General features: G+C 41.1%; 1 protein-coding gene across 8 annotated transcripts in view; it reads left to right on the top strand.

Moving 5' to 3' along the window:
- Positions 1-26,637, top strand: part of NEK1 (NIMA related kinase 1) — a 129,141-nt gene that overhangs the window by 49,479 nt on the left and 53,025 nt on the right. For 5 of the 8 annotated variants that reach the window (XR_005453380.1, XM_038754950.1, XM_038754952.1 and 2 more), the window contains exons 12-26: positions 1,001-1,158; positions 5,042-5,101; positions 5,327-5,386; positions 5,494-5,538; positions 5,687-5,761; positions 7,175-7,338; positions 7,420-7,551; positions 12,566-12,668; positions 16,951-17,034; positions 17,483-17,566; positions 18,288-18,365; positions 19,506-19,601; positions 23,745-23,846; positions 24,997-25,047; positions 25,127-25,370. Coding sequence is in view for 7 of the 8 variants with exons in the window: in XM_038754950.1 (XP_038610878.1) it covers positions 1,001-1,158; positions 5,042-5,101; positions 5,327-5,386; positions 5,494-5,538; positions 5,687-5,761; positions 7,175-7,338; positions 7,420-7,551; positions 12,566-12,668; positions 16,951-17,034; positions 17,483-17,566; positions 18,288-18,365; positions 19,506-19,601; positions 23,745-23,846; positions 24,997-25,047; positions 25,127-25,370 (1,536 nt within the window). In the remaining variant the exon portion in view is untranslated. The remainder of the gene's footprint in view (positions 1-1,000; positions 1,159-5,041; positions 5,102-5,326; positions 5,387-5,493; positions 5,539-5,686; positions 5,762-7,174; positions 7,339-7,419; positions 7,552-12,565; positions 12,669-16,950; positions 17,035-17,482; positions 17,567-18,287; positions 18,366-19,505; positions 19,602-23,744; positions 23,847-24,996; positions 25,048-25,126; positions 25,371-26,637) is intronic. The other 3 variants (XM_038754953.1, XM_038754951.1, XM_038754954.1) reach the window with 3 other exon arrangements.

The raw sequence follows: 26,637 nt of genomic DNA, 5'->3' as shown, positions 1-26,637 counted from the left end.
GTATTTGTTGAGCGCTTACTGTGTGCAGAGCACTGTACTAAGCGCTTGGGAAGTACAAGTTGGCAACATACAGAGACAGTCCCTACCCAACCTTGTAACCACCCCAGTGCTTAGAACAGTGCTTGGCACATAGTAAGGGTTTAATAAAGGCATCATTATTATTATGAGATAACCGAGGCACAGAGAAGTGAAGTAAGTTGCCCCAGGTCACACAGCAGACAAGTCAGAGAGATGGAATTAGAACTCATGACCTTCTGACTCCCAGGGCAATGCTCTCTTCACTCCGCCATGCTGCCAGTCTTCAGGGATTTGTGTAAGGGGTTGATTTCGAAGAAATTTCTTAACACCTTTAGTGTAAAAAATTGCCCTTTCTTTTTTAAATTTTCAAAATTTTCCATTTAAAAATTATTTGTCCTGTGTTAATTTAAGTATTCTCCATTTTTTAAAGTTCTCCCATCGTGTTTGCACCATGTAATGAATTATCTTTATTTTTTCCTATAAATTCTGCTGTTCATTACCGAAGGATTCAGATAAACCAAGCATGTACTATTTTGCTAGTAATTGGGAGAAGGGTTAGAATAATAATAATATTGTTATTGTTAATATTGTTAAGCGCTTACTATGTGCGAAGCACTGTTCTAAGAGCTGGGGCGGGGGGGTACAAGGTGATCAGGTTGTGCCACGTGGGGTTCACAGTCTTAATCCCCATTTTTACAGATGAGGTCTCTGAGTCTCAGAGAAGTTAAGTGACTTGCCCAAGGTCACACAGCAGACATGTGGAGGAGGCGGGATTAGAACCCATGACCTCTGACTCCCAAGTCTGTGCTCTTTCCACTGAGCCACACTGCTTCTCCCTAGAATTGAGATGTTAGCTACGATGAAGATTTGAAAGGACACTTGAACAGTTTGGAAATGATAATCCTGAAGAGTAAGAGATAACCATGAGAAAAAAGCGGAAACTTCAGATTTTTAATCTGTGCCTTTGTCTCATCTCACATAGCAAAAAGACCAGCTCAAGGACACATCTTGTCTGTTGCTCCTCCAGCTCAGAAAATCACCAAACCTGCTGCTAAATATGGAGTGCCTTTAATATACAAGAAACCTGGAGATGCACCTAAAAAATCCCACGAAAAGAAACCTCCCCCAAAATACAGACAGGTACAAGCGTGATTGTAGGAGTTCCGCTTTACAGTCTAGAGTTACTTCTTGCTGCAATTCTGACTGTTGTAGAAGTGTTTTTTCTTTTAACTGTATTTGGAAGATTAGTGGAACATTAATCCTACATGGGCTCCTCCTCTGCCTCCCACTCCTACCTGTTTTGGGGGGGTCCCTCAAGGTTCAGTTGTGGGTCCCCTTCTATTCTCCACCTGCACCCACTAACTTGGAGAACTCATTCACTCCCATGGCTTCAACTGCCACCTCTATGCGGGTGATACCCAAATCTACACCTCTCTCCTCTGTAATCTCGCATTTCCTTCTGCCTCCGAGACATCGCTCCTTGGATGTCCTCCCATCACCTCAAGCTTAACATGTCCAAAACAGAGCTCCTTAGCTTCCCCCCAAAACCCTGTACTCTCCCTGACTTTCCCATCACTGTAGACAGCACCACCATCCTTCCTGTCTGACAATACTAATAATATATGTATATGTATATATGTAATATAATATATGCATATATGTTTGTCCATATTTATTACTCTATTTTGCTTGTACATATTTATTTTATTTTTTTAATATGTTCTGATTTGTTGTCTGTCTCCCCCTTCTAGACTGTGAGCCCACTGTTGGGTAGGGACTGTCTCTATATGTTGCCAACTTGTACTTCCCAAGCGCTTAGTACAGTGCTCTGCACACAGTAAGCGCTCAATAAATATGATTGATTGATTAGGGACCGTCTCTATATGTTGCCAACTTGTACTTCCCAAGCACATAGTACAGTGCTCTGCACACAGTAAGCGCTCAATAAATACGATTGAATGAATGAATAATAATGATAGCATTTGTTAGGCGCTTACTGTGTGCAAAGCACTGTTCTGTGCGCTGGGTGAGGATACAGTGTGATCAAGTTGTCCCACGTGGGGCTCACAGTCTTAATCCCCATTTTTACGGATGAGGTAACTGAGGCTCAGAGAAGTTAAGTGACTTGCCCAAGGTCACACAGCAGACATGTGGCGGAGTTAGAATTTGAACCCATGACCTCTGACTCCGAAGCCCATGCTCTTTCCACTGAGCCACGTAATCTTTGACTCCCCTCTCTCATTCAACCCACATATTCAATCCATCACTGAATCCTTTCGGTCCCACCTTCACAACATCGCTAAAATCCGCCCTTTCCCCTCCATCAAAACTGCTACCACGGTAATGCGGTCATTCATCCTTTCCCACCTGGATTACTGCATCCTTGCTGACCTTCCAGCCTCCCGTCTCTCCCCACTCCAGTCCACCCTTCTCTCTTCTGCCAGGACCTGAACAAAAACCTTCAGGACACATCACCCGCGCCTCAAAAATCTCCGGTGGTTGTCCATCCACCTCCACATCAAACAAAAACTTTTCACCATTGGCTTTAAAGGACTTGACCACCTTATGCCCTCCTACCTCACCTCACTGCTCTCCTCCTACACCCCAGCCCGCACACTTTGCTCCTCTAACGCTCGCCTTCTCGCTGTGACTCGATCTCGCCTCCGACCGCTCACCCACGTCCTGCCTCTGGCCTGGAACGCCCTCCCTCCTCAAATCCCACAGATAGTTATTCTCTCCACCCCCTTCAAAGCCTTATTGAAGGCACATCTCTTCCAGAAATCCTTCCCTGTCTGAGCACTGCCCCCCATCCCCCTTTCCTCTCCTCCCCCACCCTTCTGCATCTCCCTGATTTGCTCCTTCTGTTCTCCCCGCCACAGCCCCACAGCACTTAGGCACATATCTGTAATTTATAGTAATATCTGTCTCCCCTCCTCTAGACTGTAAGCCCGTCGTGGATAGGGAATGTGTCTGTTTAGTGTTGTATTATACTCTGCCAAGCACTTAGTACAGTGCGCCCTGTACACAGTCATCACTCAATAAATCATCATCATCATCAATCATATTTATTGAGCGCTTACTGTGTGCAGAGCACTGTACTAAGCGCTTGGGACGTACAAATTGGCAGCATGTAGAGACAGTCCCTGCCAAACAGTGGGCTCACAGTCAAAATAAATGTGATTGAATGAACGAATGAATGCTTAGGTAATAGCGTGTACGGCATCATTAATGTCCCAAAGCAAATGCAGCTACTGCCATCCCAGTTGAACCGGATGATATTGTGAAGGAGTAAAGCCTAGTTAGAAGGAGATATGAGAGCGGGGAATACTTGTCACAAATCTACAAATCTTTCTATATGAAATTTCAGACCTGCTGAACAGCAAGAAAACTCTCGTCTCCAAACCATAGAAATGCCTTCCTTTGCAACCACTGTAATAAAGGAGGACATTTTTATGGTTTGCAGACATAAGTTTTCTATATTGAAATTAAATAACTGGGTACATTACAGTTTTCTTACTCTATCCCAAAACACCTTCCACCCTTGAAAGTGTCTCTCGTTCTTCTGGTAGCCAGAGGGAGAAATTGCCCCCCGGCAAGTTCAATCACATGGATGCTCTTTGCACATCTGTTGCTCCTCCCTGTGTGAGAATGAGATTCCGTTTCACTGTCAGGCCCAGTTGCAACTTGAAAAACAGGTGAGGGATCGAAACCAGAAAGAAAGAAGAACCAGGAACAGATGGATAGGTGAGACAAGAAAGACGGTGATTGGAAAGAGAGGAACCTGGGACGGATTGGGATTGGGGAGAGTAGGCAATTTGAGGAAGGGGGAAGGGAAGAGAGTAGGAGGGAAGAAAATAGAAAAGAGGAGAAAGGGAGAAGCCGAATTTGCATCTAAAAAGCAGTCTGGCCTTATGCTGTCTCTGACTCCATGGACACATCTCTCCCAGAAGGTCCCACCTCCATTTGCTATTGTTCTGGTAGTGTTTCCCTAGAGTTTTCATGGTAAAAATATAGAAATGATTTGCCTATTGCCTCCTTCCGCGCAGTAAACTTGAGTCTCCACCCTCGACTCTCTCCCGTGCTGCTGCTGCCCAGCACAGGTGAGTTTTGACTTGTAGCAGATTGCCTTCCACTTACTAGCCACTACCCAAACTAGGAGTGGAATGTGTATACCTTTGCCCGACTCTCCCTCTTGTAGTCGAAACTGGCAGAGTACTGGAAACACTCCAGGTGTGACCCTGAGTCAGGGGAAAAAGCAGTAGTAATAAAAAATGGGAAAGAGAAGACATGCAGAAACAGTAAAACAGCTGTAAAAAAGGAATGACAAAATAAACAAGCTGCTTAAATGAGGGATGATGATGGGAAGAATAACTGGAGACTAGGAATAAAGTAGACTAAATATGATAGACATTTGTGGTTACTGTGTTCCAGGTACTGTAGTAAGCGCTGGAGTAGCGACTAGACTGTGAGCCCACTGTTGGGTAGGGACTGTCTCTATATGTTGCCAATTTGTACTTCCCAAGCGCTTAGTACAGTGCTCTGCACATAGTAAGCGCTCAATAAATACGATTGATGATGATGATGATGATGAAAAGCTAATCAGGTTGGTTAGAGCCGTGCCTCACATGGGGCTCTCACAGCCTTACCATTTCCAAATGAGGTAACTGAGGCCTAGAGAAGTGAAAGTGATTTGCCCATGGTCACAAAGCGGCAGGGTCAGGATTAGAACCCAGGTCCTTCTCACTCCCAGGCCTGTGTTCTATCCACTAGGCCACACTGCTTTCACCTGTCCACATGTTTTGTTGTCTGTCTCCCCCTTCTAGACTGTGAGCCCGTTGTCGGGTAGGGACCGTCTCTAGATGTTGCCGACTTGTACTTCCCAAGCGCTTAGTACAGTGCTCTGCACACAGTAAGCGCTCAATAAATGTGATTGAATGAATGAAAGAATTACTAATAATTCGTAGTGCGTGAAATATTTGAATAATTTATAGTTTCATTTTTTTTTTAATTTTTATTTGTACAGGCCCAACAGACTCCAGTGAAGAAAGTGACTCCTGGGGAAGAAAGGAGGAAAGTGTTAGAGGTATGCAGACCTCCTTCCACTTGTTTCCCAGCTACATCAAAACAATTTAAAAACCCATAGCTTGCCGTAAAAATGAATCACCCCAACCTTTTCATTTCTTTCCATGCAACATTATCTAGCCTATTTCTTCCTGTTTGTGCTCTCTTCCACTGGATTAGTAATCTTTTTGATGAAAATGTAGTGAAAGTAGGAGTGACGATTAATTAACACCTTTTTTAATTTAAGGAAGCAGTAAGAAAAAGACGACTTGAATTATTTGAAAAGGATAAAAAACATAAGGATCAGGTAGGGGTTTTCTTACATTTTCATTTTTTGAATGCAGTGATTCCTTTCCAAAGTGTATTTAAACATTGCAATGGCTCTAAAAACACATCCTTTCAAATTTCTTACAGATTATTGTGAAAGCAGAGCAGATGAGAAGATATGAAAAAGAAAGGGTGAGAGAGTAATATATGCATTTTTCCTGGCTGTGGTTTTTCTGGTTTTCTTTTCGTTTTTCAGGACTATATTCATTTGAATTTCCAAACTGAAATCTACATTTGTTTTTTCAGTGAAATCCTAGGAACTGTCTATTCTTTCCCGTAGATGGAGCGAATAAATCGAGCCAGGGAACAGGGTTGGAGGAACGTGCTGAGTTCCGGTGGAAGTGGTGAAGTTAAGGTAAGGCACCGTAGTCTAAAACGTCCTTTTTCTTCTATGATGCATTTTCTCCAAAATACATAGGCAGAATCAGCGGATGTTTGCTTTTTCTTTTCAGAAACATCTTCATAGGTATCAGAAACCTGATAGTAGACTGTGAGCCCACTGTTGGGTAGGGACTGTCTCTATATGTTGCCAACTTGTACTTCCCAAGCACTTAGTACAGTGCTCTGCACACAGTAAGCGCTCAATAAATACGATTGATCGATTTTAATGAACACAAAGCTCTGTGAACTGATCATGTGATATCGATTAATATATAGAGGAATAATCATGCGATCAGTAAAAAGCCGTATATGACGACTTTTGCTCTGCCTTACACACAAGCAAGATCAGGTTCATTCTGTTTCATTTTTCTTAGGTAAAACCTTATTGTAGTTGTAATCAAAAAATCATATTTAATGAACTCTTTCTTCAGAGCGTTGTACTACACTCTCCCCCTCCATATAGGCCAGACTTCCACTCTTCCCACCTTCAAAGTATTTTTAAGATCACATCTCCTCCAAGAGGCCTTCCCCGATTAAGTCCCCTTTTCCCTGGCTCCCTCTCCCTTCTGTGTCTTGTGTACACTTGAATCTGTGACCTTTGGGCATTTGATATCCGCCCACCCCGATTCCACAGCACTTCTGTGCGTATCTTTAAATTCTGTTTTTAAATTATATTACTGTGTATTTTCCCCCCCCCTCCTCTGTAAGCTCATTATGGGCAGGGATGCGTCTGCTAATTCGGTTGTGTTGTACTCTGCCAAGTACAATAGTAAGTGCTCAGTTAAGACTGATGATCACTCTTCCTACCTTCAAAGCCTCATTACAAATCTCTTCTCCGAGGCCTTCCCCAGCTAAGCCCTTATTTTCCCTACTCCTTCTTTTCCCTGCTTCTTCTTCAGTTTGCATTGCCTTCACGCTTTCATCTGTAGCCTTCACGCACCCTACTCTTAGCCCCGTAGCACTTATTTACATTCATTGTGGGCAGGCAACATTTCTGCTAACTCTATTGTATTGTACACTCCCAATTATGTGGTCCAGTGCTCTGCACATAGTAAGTGTTCAGTAAATACCAGTGATTGGTTAGATGCAATCAATTTCTTCTTTCTTCCCCCCCATCAGCAAAGGGAATGTGTCCATTTTCTCCTTATATTTACAGTTATTACTTTATCGAAAACTCGGCAACAGATTCCACTCCACCGCTTAGAACGGTGCTTCACACATAGTAAGCACTTAACAAATGCCATCATTCTTCTTCTTATTATTATTGTTGTTATTTAGTCCCCGAACTGAGCAAACAGTGACGTGCAAATGTTTCCTTCATTTGGGCAGGGTTGGCCATATCCACCTTCTGCTATAAGAGTTTGAGAAATCTCTGTTTACTTCCCAGGCCCCCTGCTTCGGCGGTGGAGGGAGAATGCCTTCTCGAGGAAAGTATGAACATTACCATGCTATCTTTGATCAGATGCAGCCGCAGAAGGAAAATATTAAGCTAGCAGATGATAGAGAAGCCAAATGGAGAGGTGAAGTGCGTGGAAAACGACTCCCCGAAAGGTATGGCAGTGATCCGGTGGAGTTGCATGTTTTCGCCCTCCGTCAAAAGTAACGAAAGTCACTGTGCATATTTGTCTACAGAGGAGTTCCACCTGGATTACGTCCAGGATTTCCTAATGGGGCCGCGGTTCATCACCAACCCCCCGATGCAGAGACAATTAGAAAAAAATTGAAAAGATTGGAGGCCGTGTCTAAACAAGCCAATGCAAACAGGTTGGGCAGTAAGAATCCATGAATCCATCCCTATCTGATTTTTTTTTTGTCTTGTATATGTAGATTAATACATTGTTTAGACGTTTTCTCTATTATAAAATTTGTGCTGTCAATTGGCGTTCTGGTTTCTTGGGACCAATGAGTGCTCTAGGGAAAAATACATTTGTCCCTTAATCATATTCTGTCAAATATCACCTGTCCCAGTGCTGAAGGATAAAATGATTCACAACTCTGTTGCACTTTTTCACTTTGGTTTGACAGTATTAAGATGCAAATGACTGTAACGATCTACTTGTGAGAATTGGCCCCTGTGCTAGGATCATAACATACTTCTTGCTTAAAATCTAAACATCTAATTTAAATTCAGCTTCTTTAATGCACAACTCCATTCTTATTTTCCTTTATTGTATTGTTTTCTTCTCACCTCATTGTTCATTCCTGGCCTTTTCTCCTACTGGTACTGGAATCCTTTCCTCTCAAATTCGCCATTAGTTTTGCCTTTCTCTGCATCATGTTTCCTTTGCTAGTCTCCTTTCCAATTCAGTTATGTAGAGCTTACATACATTTATCTTTATTGCTGTATTCTTGTAGATATTCCAGAAGCACTTCCAAGGCCCGAATACATCTCACCTAGGCACTGCTGACAGAGTAGAGATTGAGAGTAGATCGCTACTCTCCCAAGAATTCAGCTTCTGAGTTTGATGTGAATTTACTTTAGTTTAATTCTTGGAAATTCCTGAATTGTCCAGGCATGTAGGGTCCTTCCTTTCAGGTTTCCATGATTTTAGTGGTAAATATTGGATTTTTTCAAGTTCTTTTTTTTAGTGTTATTTTTTTGCCCATGGGCTGGTGGTGGTAAAAATCCTAGTGTTGGAAGGTGTCTGAAATGTCAGTAGGGCTTCAAAGACCTGGGCACCTTTATTAGGCAGCGAAGTAGTTTTTAGCGCATTTTCACCCTTTTTGAATCGGAGGAATGAACTGCGATACATTTTCAGAAAAATGTTAATTAAAAGAAACCCCAAATTCAAAGAACCCTAGTTAATGAATGAGTCATCGAGTCAGTTGGAATTAGTGGGCTAGGTTTTTGACATGTAGCTTTTTCAAAATCAAAATGTAAAGAGTTTATAATATTTGGCAACGTAAGGACCCTCTGCTAGGTGCTTGGGAACAAGCAGTAGAAAAAAAGACACAATCTCTGCTCTCAGGAAGCTTGCAGTGTCATGGAGGATGCTAGCAGATGTAAATTGCCCATCAGGTAACAGGTAAAATAGGGCAAAGAAGTAATAATAATAATAGTAATAATGGTATTTAAGCGCTTACTGTGTTGCCAAGCACTGTTCTAAACGCTGGGATAGATATAAGGCTATTAGGTTGTCCCACGTGGGGTTCCTAGTCTTCATCCCCGTTTTATAGATGAGCTAACTGAGGCACAGAGAAGTAAAGTGACTTGCCCGAAGTAACACAGCTGACAAGTGGCAGAGTCAGGATTAGAACCCACGTCCTGACTCACAAGCCTATGCTCTTTCCACTAAGCCACGCTGCTTCTCTATGAATGATAAAAGGAAGCAATTAAATAATAGATACACATATGTGTGTGTGTATTGTGTGTGTGAGCGTGGTAAGAGTTTCAATGATACATGTATCTTTTTGTCAGTATGTCTTTGCTTCTGGTTTATGTTTATCTGAGCGTGTTTGAGTCTATTCTAGTTGTTTAGGTCAATTTAATTGTTAGGCCTCATCCCGTTGATTAGAAGGGAGTAAGCAACTCGCTTTTTAGAGGACCAGTAGCAGCTGCAGCCCCTTTCGCTTTCACTAATTAGTTTGAAAAAATTCAAGTAGCCCCCAAAGTGAACTATTTTTCTTTTTATCATTAGGAGTTGGCTCAGGATGAAACTATAGGAAAATATAAATTCTAAGCAATAGAAGATGTGAAAGAGGATAGAAGGCTGTTGGGAATTAGGGAATTTAAGGCCAATCTGGATAGAGCACGATAAAGTGTCTTGAGAATGGATTCATTCATTCAGTCGTTTTTATTGAGCACTTACTGTGTTCAGAGCACTGTACTAAGTGCTTGGAAAGTACAATTCGGCAACTGATAGAGACAGTCCCTGATGGATGTATTACTGCGAGAGCTGACTGTATTTCAAGATATTGCTCAGAAAATCCAGTTCAACAGCTTGGGGTTATAATGTATGATTTTTTAATGTTTTTTGTTAAGCACTTACTCTGTGCTAGGCACTCTTCTAAGCGCTGGGGTAGATACAAGCTAGTCAGGTTGGACGCAGTCTTTGTCCTACATCGGGTCTCAGCCTTAATCCCCATTTTTCAGATGAGGTAATTGAGGCACAGAGAAGTAAAGTGACTCACCCAAAGTCATACAGCGGACAGGTGGCAGAGCCGGGATTAGAACCCTGTTGCTTTTGACTGCCTGATTCTAACTTTGTAGGATTGTACAGTGCTCTGCACATAGTAAGCGCTCAGCTGATTGATTAGTGTTCAGTTTAAATTATCCATAGTTCTAGAATCAGTGGACAAGATATTACTCAGTGAACATAAATGTTATTATGTTGGCTAGTAATTTAGAACCTGTTTATCTGGCATACATTGAATTCATTTGATCAGTCGTATATATTGAGCACTTACTGTGTGCAGAGCACTGTACTAAACGCTCGGGAGAGAACAGTGTAACGGAGTTGAAAGACACGTTCCTGCCTACGAGTTTACAGTGTAGAGGGGTTTTATATAGATATATACATTTTAATATAAGTAAACAAATTATGGATTTGTATATAAGTGCTTTTATTTAAGTGAAATGTCAGACTAGCACTTTAAGAAAAAGGAAATGCAGAGGACTTATAAACGTGATACGTTATTTTATCATGTCCTCAACATTTCCTTTTTCATATTTCATTCTCACTGTTTGTGACCCTAAATTTTGAGAAGTTGAGAGCAATTAGGTAGGTTTCATTTCACCATAAAGGTAAATAAAATACCTTTTTTATATTTTGGGAACTTGCAAGATTCTCTGGGAGGGGAAAAAAGTGCATATGAGACGTCATTTAAAATATAACCATGCATCCACTGTCCTGATTACCCAGAGAATGTCTCAAGAGTAGACTTGAATTCATTAATCTTTTTCCACTGCAGCATCTTGGAAGAGGAGAAACAACATAAAAGGTTTTTGAATTTACCTTCAAATGTTAATGGTTCTTCATGGAGTTATGAAATCTACCAAGGATCGTACTGCTTGTCAATGATTTAAACAAAGGTTACGTGGCTTTTGCTCAATTCTCTTAAAACACGGATGTTGGGGTCTCACAAAACTCCGTGTTGAGGGAAAATCACACCGAAGTATTCATGGGATCAGGCACCAAAGTGACCTGTATCCGAACAGGCTCACGTTGTCGGATGACTACTCCCAGACGAAGGTGTTCTAGACAAAATGAATAATGAAAACGTGCGATCTGGCAGTATTCGGGAATACTATGTTCTGCGATTAGATAAGAAGTTAAGGGTGTTGAGTAGTAAAAAAAATTGCTTTGCATAAGTTTGCAGCGGTGAGATTTAAAAGAAGGCAAGTTCCCCTCAGACATCTGCTGGAAATGAACAATTTTGCCGTGACCTAACTACTCCGGAGTGCTTGCATGTCAGCAGAAGGTGATGTGGATCAGGCCATGTTTTCACTGGGGAACTTCCCCATCTGGCAAAATCTGTGGTTTAGGAACCCCTTTTTGCCTTTGCATTCATACTGAAAGAGCATAGAGCTTTAAAAAAAAATTATGACTGTTTACACCAGAGAAGTTTTTAATCATTTATAGACAGCCAAAATATAGTCCATTCAAGAAGAGCCTGGTCTTTGCATCAAAGTTGGCATAACTGATCTGATTCCCTCCACTGTTACGTTTTTAAAGATTTGCCCAAGTGGTTTAATTAGGTTTCTGGCAATACTTCTGTTGCTTTCTAAATGCATAACATGAATTTTTTTGCATCTATCTGCTGCCATGTATTTCAAGTATTAATATCGGACAGCCATTTAAAGTTTGATCTTCTGTAGTGGAAATATAATGTGTATGTAGTAAGCATTCATTTGTTTGGGACTTCATTTCAGGTTTCCTCACAATGGAAGTAACAAATATCTTATGTCAGTAAAACAGAAGTTTTAATTCCACTGCTATCATAAGGAGGAACTAGAACTCAAATAGAAAGAAAGTTTGAAGCCTTAAGTCAAAACACAAATTGTCACACTTTATATTTAATCCTCAAGCTATTCATTTTAACCTCAGTAATTTGGTCCGGTAAATACCTGAATTTTATCTGGAAGCCCATGGAGTTTAGGAGCAGAAACTGAATTTCAAATATAAAAAAATAAATTAGGTTGTGTTCTTGTTTTTTGTTGTCACCATAATAAAACATCTGGCATTTAACACTGGGCAAACTTTTGGAGAGATTTATTTGTAGTGGAGTTCTTAAGCTGGAAAACAGCTTTAAAATATGGGACTCCCCAAGTGTTCAATTTCAGTATAAAATCATGAGAAATTATACACATAATGTGCTTGGTATTTAATGCAAGATTAGCAGTTCAGGCCCAGGCCCTTCTCACACAGAGAACAGATAAAAGAAAAATGAATTGTGAATAATAAATTACAAACTAGAATGAGTTTAGGATCACTAAAAGTATTTAAAATCGTATTTGGGGAGGGTAGTCCTCAGACTTCTAAGAGTTCTGGACAACTGTCCAGTAAGTAAATCACTGCTTAGGTGGAAATGTGTGCATTTAACATCTCTCAGAAGTAGGGAACAGCTCTCCATGAGGTTCTTAGCTTTCTGTTGTGAACTTGTCCATTTTCTTGTATGTGATGGCACTGGAAAGAAATAGTATCGTGTTACTGATTTCTGTCTGACGGAATGGTTTATTGTCTGTTTGCCTTTCTACCGTATTATTTGTTAAATTTTTTGTGCTGGAACCTTGTCTGTTGAAAATATGTAATTGTACGTCTCTCTCACAATGATTCAGACAAAGAGGACAGATAGCTGCAGAAAGAGCCAAGCAAGTCCAGGAATTTTTGCAGCGCAAACGTGAAGCTATGCAAAATAAAGCTCGTGCTGAAGGACATATGGTACGATATTTTTTTTTTTAGAGTTGGAAGCATCTCAGTATTGTAAAATTCTAGGCAAGTGGCTTTCAGTGATTAGACACAAATCAATCAATCAATCTCTCACAAATGAGAGTGACATAGTCTGGTAGTCTAAATGCAACGGTAAAATCCAGAATGGTAACAGTTCAGGTCCAGTTTGCCATCCTGTTGAGCTCTTAAGCACCAAACAAATCATTTAAAACTCTTTGTGCATTTCTTCATCAGTAAATCAGAGGCACATTAAGAGGAATTGAGAGAATCGTGGTAGGCAGAGAGCTCAAGAGCCAGTTGGACTGGTGTTTCGTACTGAACGGGTCCTTCCCCTCCCTCAACTCTTAAATTTTATTAGTTATGCTAATTTATCCACTTTACTTGCCTTTTATTAGTCATTTAAAATAGACAACCTAAAAATAATACTAAATATGACTTGGAAAACATTTGCACTGGGAATGCTTCTCATGGAATATAGTTGACAGTCACTCCCGGAATTCACACAACTTTTTAAACTTTGTCACGGGATGGAACCAGAGCCTATGAGTTACAGTTGAGCAGGCTCAAAGTCCGTGAATTCTTTAGGCCCTCCTGGTCCAAACTGGATAAGGTGATCCCCTCGCAACCCGTGAGACTCTTTGAACCTCTGAGAATATATCCCAGGATTAACTTTCTCCCCTCCAAGAAATGGCACACTTGGTACGGGTTCAAAACCTGTGGATGATCCATTCACGTGGTTTTAATTTATTGTAATTGTCAGTAGTAAAATTCCCATATCGCATCTCTGTGGCCTTTATAAAAGTAGTTACTTGTACTGGGGACTAAAGATTTTTTCCCCTTCACATTGTTCAACAATAAAGAGCCGAGGTATTACATCCCTCATTTTAATAACAACAAATTTCTTAGCCACCTTTGGCCTCGTTTACAGTTTTGGTATTTGACACCCAAGGAGGGAGACTAATTTTCCAAAGAGCAAAATACTCCTCATCCTGTTGAGTGCATAATATGTGTTGGTGTGCTTATTTGAGAGATTTGTTTAATTCCTTTTCTTGAAAAGTGCAGCTTCCTGAATTTTTCCTCACAGCCTGAAAGTGAAAATAAACTATGGTTTAAAAATGCCACCTTGAGGAGTTAGAGCATTATTTTTCCAAAACTATTAGCAAAATTGCCCTCAGATGTTATTTTAGGTTTTGCAAAAGCAAGATTCAAGTTAAGAATTTTGAGTGGAAAAATTCCATGTTTCAGCTGTCCCCCCTCGACCAGCTGTTAAATGAATTCATGTTTCTGATTTTCATGGGTAATGTGTTTTACGTTGCCACTTGATGTTTTGTTTTACCTCTGAAGCTAAACATTCTGTGTTGTGGAATATTCATTAATGTATCACCAATCAAGCAATCAGTGGTATTGATTGAGCGCTTACTCTGTGCAGAGCACTCTTCTAAGCGCTTAAGAGAGTACAGTACAGCATAGTAGGTAGACGTGTTCCCCGCCCACAAGGAGCTAACACTCTAGAGGATGTATTTTTTTAGTATGCCACGCACCAAGTGTTAATGGTAGAATCATGATAATTGGACAGGGTGCTGTTCCTGTACCACATGGGACTCACAGTTGAAGTAGGAGGGCCTGGGATTTAATTCCCATTTTACAGATGAGGAAACTGAGGCAGAGAAGTTGGGACTTGTCCAAGCTCACCGAGAAGACAAATGGCAGAGCCGGCACTACAGCCCAGGTGTCTTGGCTCTCAGGCCCCTTTCCTGGCTCTTTCCACTAGGCCACAATCAATTAACGATGCTTATTGAGTTATAACTGTGTATAGAGCTCTGCTCTGAGATCTTGGGGCAAAGTACTATACCTCAGAATATATACTTTCCTTGGGTTTGAGTGTTTTCAAATATGCTTTCACCAAGAAAGTGGATCCAAACGCAATTTTATAATAAGCCCCAAACCCAGTCCTGTAATCCATTCCATTGCATAGAATTAGCATTCAGGAATTTGATGCCAATAGGTCCATTGTTTCACTTCTTGTAAAAGGTCTTGATGTTTTCATGAAGGGTAAAAATTTTCTCGTAGTATTTATCATTTAAATAGAGCAGTTTCATGCATTAAAACACCAGCTGTTCAAATGATCGCTAGGTTGAACCAAAAAAAGATTACTGTCAAGATTTCAGATGGGGTTTTTTTATGAATCTGCTTGAACTCTGGTATACATTTTAATTTTGCCTTAAAGTTGAATTAAGACTAGTAATGACACTTTTACTATCTTGAGCATGTAATATTGGAAGAAAACTACACCACCTGGCCTTCTGCCTAATGAAAAAGTCCTATTCGGTTGCTTAATGATGTTTAATTTTGTTCGATGTGTGAAAGACATTGGTTTAGCCTGTTTTTCCATACACTTCTAATGAAAGATTTCTTAATTTCCAAACTAAAGGATATTTGGCATTCAGAGCTCTGAGATTTTTAGTGATGCATTTTAAATGTAAGGGTGACGGGCTTTTAATTTTCTTGGTAAGTGGAAGAAGCTTTTTAATTGGCTTAGAATCTGTGACTTGTAAGCAATGTAATTTTTGAACTCGTCACAATTTATAGTGAAATGCCCTTTTCAGAATTCTCCGTTGGAAAGACTGTTAGCTATTTTAGAGCCACATGATGGGATTGGTAAACATTATAGTTCATGAGCCAGTGTATTTATTCCTTCCTTTGCATCCTTTAATTAAGAAAATCATGAAACCAGATGTTTTCCTTGTATTCGCAATCATCTTTGAGAAGGGAAACATGAAATTTTTACCATGAATAAATACATTGGAAAATACTTTTCGAAAGTTAAAAGTTCTGTGGACCCTGGTTAAAGCAGTGTTTTGTGTTTTTGTTTTAAATGAATTCGTCAAGTGCTTACTATGTGCCAGGTAGTGTTCTCAAATTGGACACAGTCCATATCCCACATTGGTGGGGGGGGAGGGTGTCACAATCTTAATCCCCCCCCCCCCCCCCCCCAGTTTATAGATTAGGTAGCTGAGGCACAGAGAAGTGAAGTGACTTACCCAGGGTCACACAGCAGACAAGTGGCAGAACTGGGCCCAGAACCCAGGTCCCTCTGACTCCCGGGCTCGTGCTCTATCTATGTGACTGAACACATTAACATTCCTCATGGAAATAGAGCTATTATAGAGAAGGAATTCCTGCTAATGAAGGTAATGTTAGACTAAGCACACAAATAGGCCCCTCTGGTTCGGGTTGATGGATGATTCAAACTCTGGGAGCCAAAAGTGTGCAACATCCTCCCATCTCGGTTCATCTTTTAAAAACAAATTCAACAGAACCCCCTTCCCAACTAGTTCTTTGTTTTGTGATAAGAAAATAAGTGAAATCAAAGTTTTTTAGCATTTCCTTTTTTCCGTTCCTCTTTCCGGTCTCATCCAGCACTCCAGAATAACCATCCCAAAACCCTTCTCTGCCCCAAGGACTTGACTTTCTCTGTATCGCTTAACAACTCTCAACCAGCTTTCCACTCTTGATGCTGGTTCCACTTGAAAGGCCAAAGAATCACCAATATGCTTCCCCCTCTTTATTTGTTCAAGTAGTTCCTTACCTCTTCCCCAAACTGGCTTCAGGCCCTTAGTACAAAAAAACTATTGCTTCATCCTAGGAAGCGATGTTTTCCTATAGCAGTCATTCCGAACTGCAGTGTGGTTTCTCAGTTCTAATATTGCCCTGGAAATACGGCATTCAAAAAGAAAAAGGGAAGCACAGTAGCAGGGATTGAGTAAATATTAATTTTATCGTACTATAAAATTCAGCTGGTTTTAAATCTGTTGTCCCTTGCTTATAGACAATTCAGTGAGTTCAGCAACCCGTTAAGGGAAGTGTATAATTGTAACACAGATTTAGGTGTGTGATGATATTTCTGTTTAACTGAAATCATCTCCCCCTTCTAGACTGTGAGCCCGTTGTTGGGTAGGGACCGTCTCTATATTTTTTCGACTTGTACTTTCCAAGCGCTTAGTACAGTGCCCTGCACACAGTAAGCGCTCAATAAATACGATTGAATGAATGAATCCAGAAATGATGACACGACTCTAGTTGAAGGCTCATTTTTTTTTAGTGTCACCTTTTCTTCTCGGTTCCTTTTTTTATTAGTAAGTGAAATTTGTTAGATGTGTGCATGATTCCCTTTGCAGTAAGCAATAGGACAGCATCTAGCAAATTCCTGGATAAGCTAGGTAATGAAGTGACCCCTGTCATTCTTAAACTTAGTCCATTAAATGGCAAACAGGGTACTCTGCAAAACCTGGCAGCTATCTATGGAGGCAGGTCCAGTTCCACAAGAGGAGGGAAGCCGAGAAACAAGGAGGAAGAGGTATGCTTTCTGCATGCTTGTACCCTTCATTACAACTGTAGACGTACCATCCCTCATTATCTGCATGGTTTCATGTGTCCGCAGCGTTAGGGGCCTGTTAGGTGCTCAGGAAATTTTGAGGCTTCCCATGTGAGGTGTCCTACTCCAAACTTCGCATACACCCAGCGTTCTTCTCCATCGATTTTCTTTTCCGCTTGAAAAAGAGCCATGGTACCCTTTTTTGTCTCCCTCTTCCCGCGGAAACTAAGTTAATTTATTCAGAAGTTATATTTTGTATGATTTTCTTTGAAAAGAAATGGGTTGAGTTTTTGCAATGAATTCTACTTTTGCGTTTTCCATGAACCCTTTTATACAGGGTGGTAATTCCTCTATTATCATAGTATTCTTCAGATTAGCACTTTTTAAACTTAATTTTGTATCGGGCTGCTGACTTTATTGACTTTTTTAGGAATATTTGGCAAGATTAAGGCAAATAAGACTTCAGAACTTCAACGAACGGCAACAAATTAAAGCTAAACTCCGTGGCGAGAAGGTGAGTTTAAAATAATCACGTCTTTCTTTTTTCATTATTGGGAGTCTGTTCTGTTGTGCTCTCGCAAACGCTTAGTGCAGTGCTCTGCACATAGTAAGTACTCAATAAATACCGTTGATTCATTGGGGGTTGTTTTAGAGACTTGTGAAAGAAATGTGTTTTGCAGCATTTAACTCTTAAAAATGAGGAATGACCTAAAACACAGTAATCCAGCAGGGATGTTTTTATTAAGAAGTCAGTAATGCTTGTAAGATTTAAAGGGTAATGGCTTTGCACCGCTGCTGAATGCCAAGAAGAAATCAATCGATAGTGTTTATGAAGCACCTACTGTGTATGAACTCTGTACTAAACACTTGGAGGAATACAGTACAGATCAAAGACGATCTCTACCCTCAGGGACTGTCAGCCCGTTGTTGGGTAGGGACCGTCTCTATCTGTTGCCAACTTGTACTTCCCAAGTGCTTAGTACAGTGCTCTGCACACAGTAAGCGCTCAATAAATACGATTGAATGAAATGATTGTTCTTGAGAAAGGGAGAAGGGGAACATCTTGCATCTTAATTTTGAGTTTACCTCATTTAGGTAACTCGGAGCAGTTCCCAAGTCACCAGTTAGTCATAATACCCAAATGATAAAAATGAGTCTTTCAAAGAAATGTCACGGGTCGATTCGCATGGTAAAATCCATCGTTAATGCATTTTTTCATTTATCATTTATTTTAGAGTGAAGCTGGTGGTTCAGCAGGACAAGAAGGGCCTGAAGAAGCAGAAGTGAGACGCAAAAAACTTGAAATACTAAAGGTACCAGACAACCTGAACAGTTGTTTTCTTGAAGAAATTATCTTTTGTTCAAAATGAACTATTTCGTCTGCTGGATAGAATTCTGGTATGAAAGAGGTCTGGATTTCTAGACGCTTGCCATGACAAATCACTTAATTTAACTCATATTTTTTGCCGTGTCCTGTATCCCATTGACACGTTGAAGCCTGTGTAATATTTTATTATATGAATTTGCAGCAAGCATGTCTTTGATCAAATTTTACGTAGGTAATCGAAAAGTATAGCATACATTATAAGTGTTTCAAAACATGTACTTTAGTATGAATATAATTTCACACTTCCACAAAGGAAGATACTAATGAGATATTAGGTATTTTGAAAAACGGTGTATCAAACATTGATTACAAACGCACAAATATCTGGTTTTTGTTTTAAATAATTACATTTTTAAAGATGTGTTTTAAAAGATGTATTTTAAAGATGTTTTTTAAAAGATGTATTTTACATTTTTAAAGATGGATTTCACGAAAAGAAACACTTGGCGAACCCAACCTTGAAAAATCCAGTTTTGAATCATTTCTAAATTAATCTGAAACACCTTGAACATCTAGGGTCTTATACTGCTCTCTGGTGTGTTTCCTCTAGATTGTAAGCTCATTGGGGGCAGAGAACAGGTCCACCGTCTCTGCCATATAATAATAATTGTGGTATTTGTTAAGTGCTTACTATGTGCCAGACACTGTACTAAGCACTGGGGTGGATACAAGCAAATCAGGTTGGGCCCAGTCCCTGTCCCATGTGGGGCTCACAGTCTCAATCCCCATGTTAAAGGTGGTGGAACTGAGGCACAGAGAAGTGAAGTGACTCACTCCAGGTCACAATCAAGCAATCAATCAATCAATCGTATTTATTGAGCGCTTACTGTGTGCAGAGCACTGTACTAAGCGCTTGGGAAGTACAAGTTGGCAACATATTTGTCACACAGCAGACAAATGGTGGAACTGGGTATAGAACCCATGACCTTCCGACTCCCAGGGCCATTCCCTATCCACTACGCCATTCTGTGTCTCCCAAGCGCTTAGTACAGTGCTCCGCACCCGCTAAGCTCTCAAAAAAGAAAAAAATGATTGATTTGCTTAGATATTTCTGCTTTTTTTCCAGGCCCAAACAAATGCGCGAGCTGCTGTACTAAAAGAGCAACTAGAACGAAAGAGAAAGGAAGCTTATGAGAGAGAGAAGAAAGCTTGGGAAGAGCACGTGAGAACCTTACATTCTTATGATATCAGAAGTTAATTTACTGAAGTCTGAGTCTGCTTATCCAGTTATCTTGAAGGACTTAACGAGGTCCTAGATAAAAATGGTGGTAATCATTTTGATACCGTAGGAATGAATAGGACTTAAGCTGTCCTGGCACTCTCTCCCTTACATATCCAACAGGCCACTATTCATTCAATCGTATTGGAGTGCTTACTATGTGCAAAGCACTGTACTGAGTGCTTGGGGGAGTACAATGTAAGAACAGACAGATTCCCTGCCCGCAATGAGCTCTCAGTCTAGAGGGGGAGACAGACATTACTATACATAAATAAATTACAGAGAAGCAGCGTGGCTCAGTGGAAAGAGCTCAGGCTTTGGAGTCAGAGGTCGCGGGTTCGAATCCCAGCTCCTCCACGTGTCTGCTGTGTGACCTTGAGCAAGTCACTTAACTTCTCTGCGCCTCAGTTACCTCATCTGTAAAATGGGGATTAAGACTGTGAGCCCCACGTGGGACAACCTGATCACCTTGCATCCCCCCCCAGCGCTTAGAACAGTGCTTTGCACATAGTAAGCGCTTAACAAATGCCATCATTATTATTATTATTATTATTAGTGTTGGGCTGGGAGAGGAGATGAATAAAGGGAGCAAGTCAGGGCTATGCAGAAGGGAGTGGGAGAAGAGGAGGGGAGGGCTTAGTCCAGGAAGGCATCTTGGAGGAGGTGGGCCTTCAGTAAGGCCTTGAAGTGGGGGGAGAGCAATTATCTGTCTGATATGAGGAGGGACGGCGTTCCAGGCCAGAGGTAGGATGTGGGCGCATGGTCGATCTTGTCGGTGGTGAGATAGACAAGGTGGACCACTCTCCCCACTTTCAGAACCCTACTAAAGTCACATCTCAGTCGATTAATAGTATCTATTGAGCGCTTACTGTGTGCAGAGCACTGGACTCAGCATTTGGGGGAGTGCAGTACAACAGTTTAATGATGGCATGTATGAAGCACTTGCTGTGTGCAAAGCACTGTTCTCAGCGCTGGGGAGGTTACAAGGTGATCAGGTTGTCCCACGGGGGGCTCACAGTCTTCACCCCCATTTTCATTCATTCATTCATTCGGTCGTATTTATTGAGCGCTTACTGTGTGCAGAGCACTGTACTAAGCGCTTGGGAAGTACAAGTTGGCAACACATAGAGACGGTCCCTACCCAACAGCGGGCTCACAGTCTAGAAGGGGGAGACAAACAACAAAGCATATTAACAAAATAAAATAAATAGAATAGTAAATATGTACAAGAGGAGGAGAGAGGTGGAACAGAGGTGAAGATGATTTCATTCATTCATTCATTCAATCCAGATGAGGTGGCCGAGGCCCAGAGAAGTGAAGTGACTTGCCCGAAGTCACACAGCTGACAAGTGGCGGAGCCGGGATTTGGACCCATGACCTCTGACTCCAAAGCCCGGGCTCTTTCCATTGAGCCACGTTGCTTCCCCAAAGACACAGTCCCTGCCCCTAAGGAGTTTATAGTCTAGAGGGGGAGGCAGACATTGAAATAAACTGCAAATATGTGCAGAAATGCTGAGGGGCTGCGGGTTTTTCTAGAGTACAGATCTCCTCCAAATGGAGGAGGGAGTTCTCTGTAGGAAGGAGTGTATGAGCAAGGGATGGACAGCGAGAGGGATGAAGGCAAGGCTCTGTGAGTAGGTCTGTATTAGAGGAGCAAAGTGTGCAGGCTGAGTTCTGTTGGGGAAAGAGTGAAGGGCACGCTTCTTATCTCCCAAATTATGCCACACACATTAAGGATGCACTTAAGGTTTAGAAAAGAAAAAAACAGGGCTGGTTGTGGTGAAACTTCTCAACTCTCGCTTGGTGGCAGTGTTGTTTAATATTTAAACCAAAATAGTGGAATTAGATGATTAGAATCAAGTCTAAATTAAAAACGAAATTTGTTATGCTCTTCACGAGCCTGTCCGTAAAAAATTTTTGGACCCCCAACTATCACTTACCCTAGAACCTACAGGGAAACGTTTATTCTTGCGGTATTTGCTTATTTCTTTAGAACTTTAAATTCTGAAAGAGGGGGACTGTGAAATATCTGCGCTTACACTGCCATTTTTTTTTTTTTTTTGGTTTTTGGATTTTTTTTCGTTATCTAGTCTTCTGTTATTTTCCTTCAAGTCTCTAATGAAGTTTCTCTTGGAAGGAATTTCAGTTGAAATATTTAGTTTGCTTTCGGAACTCAAGTCTGCCCCAAGGCATGTTGCATGTTTCTGTTACGCGTTTTGGTGTAGGGAATTGAGGAAAGTTTGGCTGACCCAGAAACTCTTTTGGGTACTGGAAGCTGCAGTCATTCCCCACTCCCAGACTGTAAGCTCGTCTTGGACAGGGAATTTGTCTGTAATACTGTTGTATTGTACTCTCCTAAAGTTCTTAATACAGTGAACTCTCGCAAGCACTTGGTACAGTGCTCTGCACACAGAAAGCGCTCAATAAATACCATTGACTCCTAGGGAATTTTTAAACTTTTAACATATATAGAGTCCATACCCGCTAAGCCATTAATTACATACCACCCCCACCCAACGGCACTTATAGTTGGTGCCCTCCCTATAATTCATTTTAAACTCTGTCTCCATCTCTAAATAGTAAACTCCATAAGGGCAGGGATCATCTCTACTTCATTGTACACTCTCAAGCACTTTGCACTGTACTCTGCATGTAGTAAGAACTCATTACATACCATTGAATGATTGTGTAAGCAAGTATGCGTGTGCACAGTATCAGAAAAGAGCTACAGAGCCAGTTCTCTTTAATGTCGGGTTCTGCAAGAACGAAACCGTCAGCACCCAGAGAACCGGGTGTACTGCTAATATCATGTTTGTACTTGTCATTCAAAGAACAGTCTCCCAAACATCTCCTATTTACTATTGAATATTTATGAAGTGCTAATAGTGTTCTAGGTGTGGAACGGAATAAAAAAATGCAACACTGCTCTTACTCTGTAGCAGTTTACACTGTAAGGCGAATCAGGTCTGCTGACGTGGCTGGCATTAGTAGAAATTTGCTTTTCCTAGCTAACTAAGCCCAGAAATACTGATCAGCCCTGAGTATTAGCTTGGGTGACAAGGAAGGCAACCATCTCACTCATCCTCCAAACATCCTCTGGCCACTGTCGGACGACTGAATACCAGGGTGGATGGACCATTGGCCTCATCCAATTATCATATTTTTAAAAAAAAAAATTTGAGTATTTTTAAATACCAGGTATTTGTGGTGCTAGAGAGAAATGACCAGGAAGCCTTTTCTTTTGTCGTGGCGAGTTCTGGGGAAGTCCAGAGAAGGTCAAAGGGACATCTGCCAGGCTCTGAGGGTGAGACGCAGCCATAAGTGCTACTGATGCTCCCACTTCCAAGTTGGAGCTGATGCTTCTGTGTCGTGGACCTTTCATGGTAGTAGTAATAATATGTATTATGCACCTGTTTTTTTTTTATGGTATTTGTGAAGTGCTTCCTCCATACCAGATACTGTACTAAGTGCAGGGGCAGATCCAAGCTCTAAGGTTGGACACTGTCCATATCCCATCTGAGGCTCACAGTCTTAATCCCCATTTTACAGATGAGGTAGCAGAGGCACAGAGAAGTTTAGTGACTTACTCAAGGTCACACAGCAGATAAAGTGGCAGATCCAGGAATACAGCCCATTATTGTGTGCAGAACATCATGCCAGGAGGTGGGAAAAATATGTGGGTGAGAATTAGACATGGTCCCTGGTCCCCCTCAAGGGGTTCGTAATCAAGTTCTATAACTTGAGCAGAAGCCATAAAGGAGAGAGCAGTTGGAGCAAGTGGGAATCGGGGGACCTCGCACAAAACCCTAAAGTTACGGCTCCAACTTGGAAATGCATTACCGCTGCCTGAACAGAGGCTGGCAACCCGGTTGAGATGGGATGGAGACCTCAGTTGCCGGGCTCTCTCATTTTCTGGTGTAGAATTGAAAATCTGCACCCTAAAACCGTCTGCCACATGTGCCGCATCTGAAACGTTTTCCCTGATGTCCCTGAGGGCTAATGGACTGTGATGCTGTCATTCAGTTGGTAGCAAAGGGAGCAAAGATTCCCAGCAATGTGGCACCAGTGGAGTCTGGTCTTTTCCAGGGGCAGCAAGAAGCAGATGGCTCTCCTTCCAAGCAGCAGTTGTCGCTGAAGCCCAGCGTCCCCGTTCTCTCCATAACTTCGGCTCTGAAAGAAGTGGGTGCGGTACGTATTCGGAAATATCGGTGGTACTGAGGTACGATGGAAGAGAAATCACCTGATGGCATTTCGAGAACGAGATGTTGAACAAAACCTAATGTTAATGCATGATTTTTGACTGCTTCAGGATGAAAAACCATTTTTCTTTATAATAATGGCCCATAGAAAATATCTTTGGTGCCGGTGTATGATTTTTAGATTTTGAGGGGATTAGAATGTCCATATATTTCTGCTCTTGGTGGGCTCATTCATTACTGCACAAAGATAATCCAGACAGCAGAGTGAAGTATAGAAGCAGGGAGAGACAGGAGGATGGGAGATCAGAGAGGAGGCTGATGCAGTAATCCAGTCGGGATAGGATGAGAGATTGAACCAGCAAGGTAGTGGTTTGGCTGGAGAGGAAAGGGTGGATCTTGGCGATGTTATGGAGGTGAGACCGGCAGGTTTTGGCGACGGATTGGATGTGAGGGGTGAACGAGAGAGTGGAGTCGAGGATGACACCGGGGTTGTGGGCTTGTGAGAGTTAGAGTGCCGTCCGCGGTGACGGGAAAATCAAGGAGAGGACAGGGTTTGGGAGGGAAGATAAGGAGCTCAGTCTTGGACATATTGAGTTTTAGATGGCAGGCAGACATCCAGATGGAGATGTTCTGAACGCAGGAGGAGATACAGGCCTGAAGGGAGGGAGAGAGAGCAGGGGCGGAGATGTAGATTTGGGTATCATCAGCGTAGGGATGATAGTTGAAGCCGTGGGTGAATGCTACAGATAATGTAAATAACTTCATTTTAAACAGCATCTTCGGTCTCATTCCTCCCTCAGTATTGTCCATATTTGCCTACGAGAAACAAAATTGACTCATTCGAAACTAGTCTCTTCCTTTCCCTTATCTATTCTGGTGGAGATGGTCAGCAACACTAAAACGTCCTTAAGAAAGCAGCGGGTTACAAGAGGAGGGACTTTGCAAAGGAACTTAAAAATTGAATAATCAACCTCTGGGTAATTGGAAGTTGACCACTTCTATGCTAATGAACTCGAATGTGACAAAGAAATTTTACAGTAATAAAAACGTTAGCATGGATTTCAGAATAAAGTCATAGCCTGGAATAATAAAAAAGATTTCTAAAAACGTTCTAATTTCTTAATTTTCTGGTTTGAAAGGATGCTCAGGGAATCTCGGAGGAAATGAAAAAAACAGATATTGCTCTTCAAGTGAGTAAAATTTGAATTAGTTTTTCTATTGATATTTTATCCGGGTTCATATTCATATTTTTAAATCTGTAACTTTCAGAGTAAACGAGAAATACTGCGCAGGTTAAATCAAAATCTTAAAGCTCAGGAAAATGAGAAAAGGAAAAAGGAGCAATTTGACATTTGTGAAATGGCTTTGGACAATGATATTAAGAATCATGAAGAAGAAGAAGAAGAAGAAGAAAAATCTGTTTTAACAGATCGTAAGAAATGGGAAGCAGGGGCTCAGCTGGTAGTTCCTCTAGCACAATTAACGATGGATGAGTCCTTCTGTGCAAGTGAGAGTAAGTATTAGAATTTTAGTGTGTCATCTTAACACTGATTTACTTCCATTCTTCTTGAATCTTTCGATTTAATGCAGAGTAACCACAATAGGAGCTAACAAAGGGTTTCTGTATGATAGATTCAAGTTGCTAGGATTAAGAAAAATACTGAATTATAGCTACTCGTCAGCATTTTCTTCATGAAAAATATAATGTAATTAATATAAATGAATATATATCATATTCAGCTACAGTTTTAAATCTGACTTTCTTTTCCTTTTGTGATACAAAAGAAAAACATAAATTTCCCTTAATATTCTGGTAGAAACTCGTATTAGCCAAAAGAAATCCACTGGCAAATTACTGAGTGACAAATGAAGATTATAAACATTTCTCTTTTAAGAGTTTGCTTTCATTTGTTTAGATTATGTATATTTATATTGTAGGGGTTCATAACAAAATGTACATTGTTTACAGAGCACATTTTTGAAAAATATCCCTAATTAGTCAATGATTTTGACTTCTCACTGTGTGCGGAGCACAGTACTAAGTGTTTGGGAGAGTATAATGCAGCAGAGTTGGTAGACACACTCCCAGCCCACAACGAGTTGGCAACATTTTGTACTTCATTTCATTAAGCCAGTATCAGAAATAGCGACTACAAGAAACACTGAGAAATCAGAAAGCCTCCCTGCCACTCTTCCCCCCACCCCCACAGCCCCAGGAGGTTGTCATGAACATTGAGAATGACTGACTTAATGCGAAAAAAGGTTTTTTTTTTAGGCAGCCTCACCAAAAGCTCTTTGTAGCAACAAAGACTCAGTGCCCTAAAGTAAATAACAAAAGTTTCCTCACAAAAAGTGGGAGGTGGGTCAGTCCGTAGGTGGGGAAACTGTAAGCAAACCACCTCTAAGATTAATTCCCTGATTAGTCACATTGCCCTTTGACTATTGACTTTTAATGGAAATAACTTTATAGTTTTGTGGTGGTGAGTACTGCATTACTAGTGAACACACTGAACAATTTAGTATTAGTACGTTCCGCGATGCAAGACTTTTGCAGCGCACCCATCACTAAACCAGGACTGTGAGCCCACTGTTAGGTAGGGACCGTCTCTATATGTTGCCAACTTGTACTTCCCAAGTGCTTAGTACAGTGCTCTGCACGCAGTAAGCGCTCAATAAATACGATTGATTGATTTATAGACTTGTGGTTTTAGTACAAAGCATTATGAAGTCAAATCTCTCTATTTACTGGGTCATTTTTTCTTTTCATGGTAATTTCGGTA

This window comes from Tachyglossus aculeatus, chromosome 12, assembly GCF_015852505.1.
Source record: "Tachyglossus aculeatus isolate mTacAcu1 chromosome 12, mTacAcu1.pri, whole genome shotgun sequence".
In the NCBI taxonomy this organism is placed as follows: Eukaryota; Metazoa; Chordata; class Mammalia; order Monotremata; family Tachyglossidae; genus Tachyglossus; species Tachyglossus aculeatus.
The sequence above is the reverse complement of the archived record's forward strand: the minus strand, read 5'-3'. Positions and strand labels throughout refer to the sequence as shown.